Here is an 8,687-nt window from a genome sequence, read left to right as displayed (position 1 = left end):
GAGAAATTTATTTATTTGAATATATTTGTTACATTGTTATATGTGTTGCATTAGTTTAAAGGTTTTATGTTATTAATAAATTGATTCAAACAAACAGTAATTGTCACTGAACTCAATTTGATTTACAGGCATTTTTAACATGTATGAACATAACGCTAACCTTGAACAATATTACTTGGATATTTATTTGATAGCAATAAAGTAAATAACAATAACAATTAAACAAGAATATTTCAAATACACAGTATGTAAAGATGGAAAAACAATATTTTCAGTTGTTCACACAGGATTAACCTGAGTGACCTGTTCCTGGACCGTTTCTTGAACAACTGTAATAGATTACAGGAAGTCTCTGGCAGTGTTGCTGAATCTGCCCGAGCAAGATCAGACATGGATGGGGTGCTGCAACTGAGATATGCGGTTTGTCTTTTCTGGTTGGCGAGTGGAGAATCACACAGGGTGGTCTGCAAAGAGAGCTTTAGGATGCTTCCTCCCACTGTCCACTGCATCGTCCATCCACAGGGTTTGCAGGGCTGGCTCAATCAACGGCTGCCACACCACTAAGACCAGAAATATGCAAGCAGGAGATGGTGGATGCTATATTATTAGTATAGTACTTGTAACTCTGTAGCAGACAACAGTTTGATGTAAAAAAACAAACAAAAGATTAGATTCTATACGTTTCAAAGATATTTAGTTTATATATTTTATATGATACAGTACATATGTAAGAATGACCGATGTTGAGGCAAAAAATTATCGTCTGCCAAAAACTGATTTCCGGTTTTTGCCCTAAACTGATTGCTCATATTTAACCTGCCTGCTATGAATAACTTGTTGGTCTATAATACGTGAAACATATGTCAAATGTATCCCTCATTAATGATATCAAGTCACTTTGAGCCACCAGCAACATTCCTGTAACAAGGTAGAAGCTGCAATCAGTTTTTGGCAGTGACTTTTATATATCCTTTATTTATCCAGTTCACAAACAATCTTGTTGACATTAGAAATTTATTATAACAAAAAAAAAAAATATATATATATATATATATATTTTTTAAGAGTAATCTGGTCAAGATGACAGCAGACAGTGCAACAAATATATCAATTGCGCCTACATTATAGCCAGAGTTATAAAGATACTTGAACAACAGGTAATTATTGTATATATAAAACTCCTTTGTAAACCATGTTCACCGAAGTCTATTTACCAACATACATAAAGATATTACACATATTACACACAGAAACTTTGGAAATCAGTTTTGGCAGGCGAACACTTTTTTGGCACAACGCTGGCAATAATAGACTATAGCTGTGTTCCAAAACGTCAGCTGCATCCTTCGGCGGACCCGGCCTTCGCGGTCTACGTGGGCCGGGTCCTTCAAAAACCGAGAGGGCCGGAAGTGCGAGGCTGTGAAATGGGACGGTCTAGCCTTCAGATTAGCGTCACCGCTGTGTCGGTGGAGTTTAATAAACTTGGCCGTCCGCTCCTTGCTATCTAAAATATAACAGGAGACTGGCATAAATTCTCGACCGTCTCACACTTCTGTTTAATCAGTTTTCTGTTTAACGTTTATTCAGCCGTGTGAAAATCCCGGAGGAACCCACCCGATGGATTAATAAAGTTTTATTTAATATAATAATCTAATAACTTTGATCTCAGCCAAACCGATTTACTCCGGAACAAATAAAACACCGAAAAAGGAAAACAATTACATTTTTAAGTTATCCGAGTGACTTATAGATCATGTTTAACCTGAGTAGCGAAAAAGCGGGGGTCTGAAAACGATGAAGCCGGGAGTCCGCTGCTCTCGCCGGCTGGAGTGACCATTGTACCCCCCGGCTTGCTATCGAGCGGGTGGGTAACAGACGTCTCCGAAAACGTCGGCACACTTTTGCAAATATGCGATGTCTTGATAAACCAAGCAGATATTTGAAGTTTACACAGCTACTTTCTCGCCTGAAAATATGTTAAAAGTTTATTTTGTGACCCAGAAAGATTAATAAGAGTAATTTTAAAACTTAGTAGCGGCCGCCATTGTTGGCAGCTGAAATTTGGCTGGCCCGCGCTATGAATTCTGGGATATGGTGGGCCACGAAGGACACACCCGACCCATCCTTCAAATTCGGGGAAATGAAGGACGCATTTGTCGGGCGCATTTGAAGGAGTCGACGAATTGGGACAGCCTTCGTCGCCTGGCTGTGACGTAATCGGCCTTCAAATGCGGCCTCCGGAGGATGCAGCCGACGTTTTGGGACACAGCTTATGTGCACGTTAGCATATGCTACTTCCGGTGCGGAAACTCCTGTGGGGAGCTTTGTTTCCGGTGTCCTACTCACGCCTTGTTTACGGTCCAAAACAAGTTAAGCAAATGAATGAATCAAGCGGCGATTTACATTTCTATAGATGTCTTGGGCATTTACCCAATATATCTGTAAATGATGTTCATCGACTTGTCGATATTTTTTCCCCAAAAAAGTGGAAAGCTGTTGTCAAATGTTGTTAGATTCCCATTCATTTCCTATGGTGGTCTGGCTTTTAACCGGGAACAAAGTTGATTAAAACACTCAAAATTCAATAAAAGAGGTGCTCATCACTTTTATATGTTCAAGTGCATAATATGGAGGATGTAGTAAGGCCTCAAGGCAATCGGATGTAAAACACAATATTTATGAATTTTTAAATTTGTAAATCGGTCAGATTTGACCCGACCATGACAGGAAGGCTAGTTACCTCATAACAGAACTTCCCCATCCACACATTATTTATTTGTTGCTTTAGTGAATATTACAGAATAGTAAAAATGGAAATTAAAGAATTTTCTATGAAATGTTTCTTTATAATAGAAAGTGACTATGTAGATACTCTTTGTCTTAGTCTTAGTCTAGCCATGATATCAAGGTGTGTATTATCAGGTTTTACCACAATGTGGAGACAAAGTATATGTGACTGAGGTCATAAATAACAGGAACATTTTCAGATCTGCTTAAGCATATTTTGTCATAATTTTGAACAAGTCTGGGTTTTTTTTGTAGTTAAGTCTGTGAGTTTTCTTAAGGTAATGAGAATGTAATACACAATGTTTCTGTAGTACAAATTGTATTTAATTATTATTTATTGATAGATTTAATATCAAGCAGCCTAAAAGTATTAAACTCATGGAAAACATAATTATTCTTAAACAAAATCACATTTATTTGCCAAGTGTGTTCAAACATTTAAGAAGCTAGAGTTGAGTAACAAGTGTAATTCTACAAAAATTGAGGATAGCAGTTGATAAAATAAGCAATAGTGAAATGGAATATTGAACTGTAATTTGTGTGTGTGTGTGTGTGTGTGTGTGTGTGTGTGTTTAATCAGACCATACTAGATGTAATGTCCTGTGAGACATTTAATGTGCCTTCAAAGACACTAGAGGGCTGCAGATTACACAAAATGAAAGAGAGATGTACACTGCTGAATGAAATGAAGTCCATACAGTTTCAGTTTTAATGTCGATATGAATTCAGATTGTATTGCTGGCGCCCTCTGGTGTAGTCAGACTATATTCTATATTGTCCAGCAATATGAAGAAGTAATTTTAATCTGCGATGTATACAACAGTTACAGACATCACTCTTAATTTTATGTGTATTTATGTTTAATGTTTTAAGCACTGAACCACACATTTCTTAGACTTCACATTATGTACAGATCAGGTTTAGACAATCACAATAAATTTACACTGATTTCAATTTCCTTTGGAATGACTTCATAAATGCCTTAAAATACAATGCAGAATTCAAGTTAGTTAATATCGAAACGACACACACAGCTGACCTATAGAACACCAAAAACTAAGTTTGCTTTTTATTCTAGACTTTAAGTACTATAATATTGGAATAAAAGCATAAAGATTAGACTTTTTAATTAAAGTCTACTCTTTCTGAGTCTTAAATACATTTCCCTATTCTCCTATTTTATACAAGTAGTACCCTGCAGTTATGTATAAGATAAATGGTGATATTTTGGTGCTAAACATGAAAATGCTCAATGAGTAAATTTGATCTTTTTAATACTGTAAAAGGGAATAGTTCTTATGTATTGTATTGTATTGTATTGTATTGTGTCTTTATTTGTTTCAGACATATAAAACAAAAAACAATATATACACACTACATATATTTTCATTTACAGATACGAATATATATGTAGATATACACACACACACGTATGTGTTCAGATAAACAAAAAATATATAATGAAATAAAACAAAATCGTCTGACATAATGTAACAATGTTTGGTCTGAAAAGGAGTAGGAAGAAGTATGAACATACTTATTAATTCCTACCCCTGCTCAACATCTTATTGATCCCACATAATTCACCTAATTCCCATCATCACATACTCCACACGATACACGAGGAGAACCTATATAAACTTGGCTACCGTGATTGATATAATTTGGATATAATTTGATATTTTTATACATACAATGGGTGATCATCTTTATCGGTATCATATTCTTCCAAAATCAGTTTTCGAAGTATTTTCATGAACTTACTAATTCCTGAGCATTGCTGTAGATCTATAGTAAAACTATTCCACAGTTTTACCCCATAAATAGTGACACAAAAGGTTTTAACCTTTGACCGTGCTTTAAGAATCCTTAGATTCAATTTCCCCCTCAATTCATAGTCTCCTTCTCTGTCATAGAACATCCTCTGTATATTTCCTGGTAACATATTGTATCTGGCCTTGTACATAATTTTTTGCAGTTTTATATTATATAAGATCCATAAACTTCAGTATTTTTAATTTCAAAAACATGATGTTAGTATGGTCTCTAAATCCTGCTTTATTAATCATCCTGATTGCTTTTTTTTTAATTTTACATATTGGTTGAAGTGCAGTTTTATATGTGTTTCCCCAAATTTCCACACAGTATTCCAAATATGGCAATATAAGTGAACAATAAAGTACCCGGAGTGATTTGGAAGGCAAAAAATATTTAACTTTACTTAGTACGGAGATGCTTCTTGACAGTTTGGCTTGTATATGCTTTATGTGAGGTTTCCAGCAGATTTTGTTATCTATTATCACACCCAGAAATTTTGTATCCGAAACTTGCTCTATTTCAACATTGTTTACTAATAATTTTGCTCCTGCATCTTTTTTACAATTTCCGAATAACATAAATGTAGTTTTTTCCAAATTTAATGAGCGCTTTATAGAACATGCCTCATTCACCCATTCATACAAGCACTTTTTGCATCATGCCGAAGGATATCTGGCAAGTAGACTACAATAATAATAATAATAATAATAATAATAATAATAATAATAATAATAATAATAATTTAATTACACATATTACAATAGTAAATACTCGTTTGATGATAATCAGTGCATAAAAGCAGTATCTTATCTGCAGGGCAACACCTGTTTAAGTTACATTATTTGACAACATAATTCTAAAACCAAATCAGAAATGATCATTATCAATGATTATAATTATTCCAACTGCTGTAGTACCTACTAAACAGTGTTTGTTTATTTATTTAGAAAATTGTCATACAACATAAGAAAGCAAAAACATTATAATTAACTTCAAGTATGCGTTTATTTTTTTATACAATGGTATAATGACAAACATTAATGATAAAGTAACAATGCACACTAAAAAAATATTACCTTCAGTCTTTAATCAGATGTTAATTGCTTGTGTTGTTGTTTTCAAAAATTGTTTGATTTCAGAAATTTTAATGTGCACTGCTTTTGGGTTAGGGTTAGAAAAGGACGTGACCGAGTAAACAATAACATACAATATAATTTCACATAACAGGAGGACAATGAAGGTGAAAAATGTCCAATGTTTCAGCATGTTACATCAGATTCTTTTGAAAGAGTGCATTAAGATGAAAACATCCTATTCTTTAAAAAGTTCAACACCTTTTCTCGAATTTCCTTTGTTTTCAAACCATAGATGATTGGATTCAGTGTTGGGGGAAAAATTAAAGTTGACAAACCCATAAATCTTCTGAAATGGGGTGAAACATTATTTAGTCTATATGATATGATGGTGAAAAGACCAAGACACTCCAACAAGAGAAAAACAATCAGATGTGTAGCACATGTCTGCAGAGCTTTGGCTTTTGTATCTGATCGTTTAGATCTAAAGCAAGTTATGAGGATGCAGAGATATGTGTAGAAAACAATTCCATTAGCCACTAATTGTGAAAGAGCAACTATCAAAAGGCCATAGATATTGTTAATAGTTGTGTCAGCACAGACCAAAGTCAACAGAGATGGATTATCACAGTAAACGTGAGTCATTTCAGATCGACAACGAGGCAAGCGCAAAAGTAAGAAAAAAAGCACAGCAATTAAAACTAAACAACTCATCCATACAATGGTGATTATTCTCATGATATGGGCATTAGTCATCACAGTACTGTACTGCAGTGGGTAACATATGGCAATGTATCTATCATATGCCATTGCACTCAGATTGAACACAGTGCCTGCTGCATAGATATGGATAAAGAAAGCTTGAGCAACGCAAGCTGAGTATTGCATTATCCCACTGTTCTTCAGTATTTCTTTGATGAGCTGTGGAAAGAGAGCTGATGAACCTATAAGGTCATACATAGGAAGGTTCAGCAGAATTAGGTACATTGGCTGATGCAGAGATTTATTCAGCACAATGGTGAGGATTAGAGTAAGGTTGCAAAAAAGTATGATCATGTAACTCAGAGTTGCAAAAAGAAATGCAGGCAAAACACTCTCAGAGGAGAGATTAAAGACATTAATCTGTAAAAAAGAGGATGTGTTGTATTGGTTGTTCATTTCTTAGCTTTTGCTACTTATAAAACTCAGAAATCAATCATCACTTCATTGTTTATTAGGGAGAAAATATTTATGCATTTCAATTTAGCAATCACACCAATGAACATAACAACAAAAAAATCATAAAAAGAGGAAAAAACATTGAATGTTATGATTACATTTTATTCATAAACTGTAATCATGATAACTTCATGCTGGACAACTGAGTCCATGTACACTGCGGTTAAGCATTACACAGTGTATATATTATGCATTTATGATAACATGTTATAATATTTTTGCCTGTAGTCTGGAATTCAAATACTCAAAGGCAATAGAGCAAAAAAGCATTAATTCACTTCAATGCATAATAAAGATTATATCTAAACCACATACACACAAAGCAGTCATCTTTATTGACTTATGTTAGTGCTGCCTGTGACTACCCGGTAAAACATTCAAGGCTTTATAGGTGTGATTTTGAACAGCAGGCAGATCTCTGGAGTATTGGGTGTTATCTTAAAGCTCATCTTTAGATTGTTAGTTGTGACTTAAGCACTGCTTCACAGGGTTTGTGAAGAATCAAAAATGTATTATCATCTCACTAAGGACATGCACAAACGTGCACGTGGAAATCAGACATAATCGCTCTAATTGAACATTGCAAAAAACAGTATGAACAGTGAAATGTTGGAATATTTTTAATATAGAGCTAATGAAGTGGATAGGACTTGATAACAATTTGTATAGACACTATAGGGTCAGCAATGGCAACTTCAGTAATATTCCCAGTTGCCCAGTTAATTGCAGTACTTGTAAACCTGTCAAAAACAAAATAAATAATTATCTCCAAAAGTTGATTGACGCTACGTCCAGATGAACAGAATCAACTTTTGGAGATTTACTTACCTGGATGATTGAGCATGCATCAAAATAAATCCCCAATGTTAAATTATTGAAGGTATTTCAGCACCAAAAGATGAGCTTTTACCTTTTCTTTTCTTTTCCAGGGGACCACTGACCACACAGAAACTTGTGGATGAATGGTGATAAACCTGGTAATTATTTATGAGTATTATGTTGTCATCCTATTATTCAGAAAAATATCCAATTAGGTCAAATAGCCTGATATATATAGCCCAGTATCACACAAAAGACAGGGGGTCATTTGATCCTGTTTTTTGTTTTGTTTTGTCCAGTGTGCATTAGTAAATATCTGTCTAAAATATTCTATTGAAAATGATTATGATGGGGAAATTAAATAATAATAATAATAATAATAATAATAAGCAAGAATTATATTGTCAGGGCTTGTATCGTGTGTGGATGCGAGGAAAAGAGGACCCAAACGCTGGACTCAGATAGGTGAAAGCTAGAGTTTATTATGATGAGCAGATAAACAGGACATGAAACGGAGGACTGACTGAACTGAAATAGCTGACTAACCTGGCTGGACTGGAAACAGGTATGGCGTAGACAACATCAATGACACGACAAGGACCGAAGGGAACATATACACGTGGAAGCTCCTGTCAGGCATCATAGTGGCTAAGATGAACAGGCACATGGGTCAATACGTGAGCGGGGCACAGAAAGGGATGGGCAAGAATACCAGAGGCGCAAAACACCAGCTACTGGCAGACCAAGCAGTCAGCCGAGACTGCAAGACCAGACTGACCAACCTGTGCACTGCCTGGATTGATTACAAGAAGGCCTATGACTCAATGCCCCACACCTGGATCCTGGAATGCCTAGAACTATATAAGATCAACAGGACCCTGAGAGCCTTCATCAGGAACTCAATGGGGATGTGGCGGACAACACTGGAGGCCAACCTCAAGCCCATAGCACAAGTCACTATCAAGTGCGGGA

General features: G+C 35.3%; 1 protein-coding gene across 1 annotated transcript; it reads right to left on the bottom strand.

Annotated features, from left to right (window-relative positions):
- Positions 1-5,900: 5,900 nt before the first annotated feature.
- On the bottom strand, positions 5,901-6,952 carry LOC146560080 (olfactory receptor 52D1-like). Its single transcript, XM_085245014.1, has one exon. It carries the CDS (start codon positions 6,834-6,836, stop codon positions 5,901-5,903), a length of 936 nt encoding a protein of 311 aa, XP_085101140.1. The 5' UTR covers positions 6,837-6,952.
- Positions 6,953-8,687: the final 1,735 nt, after the last annotated feature.

This window comes from Mchenga conophoros, linkage group LG14, assembly GCF_057382185.1.
Source record: "Mchenga conophoros isolate Kocher_MC1m ecotype Shallow Benthic linkage group LG14, M_conophoros_male_GT1.1, whole genome shotgun sequence".
Lineage (NCBI taxonomy): Eukaryota > Metazoa > Chordata > Actinopteri > Cichliformes > Cichlidae > Mchenga > Mchenga conophoros.
Note: the sequence above shows the minus strand (reverse complement) of the source record. Positions and strands in the feature narration are given on the sequence as shown.

Bases quoted from the DNA above. Each gene is read 5' to 3' on its own strand.
- LOC146560080 (XM_085245014.1), bottom strand. From the start codon at position 6,836: ATGAACAACCAATACAACACATCCTCTTTTTTACAGATTAATGTCTTT.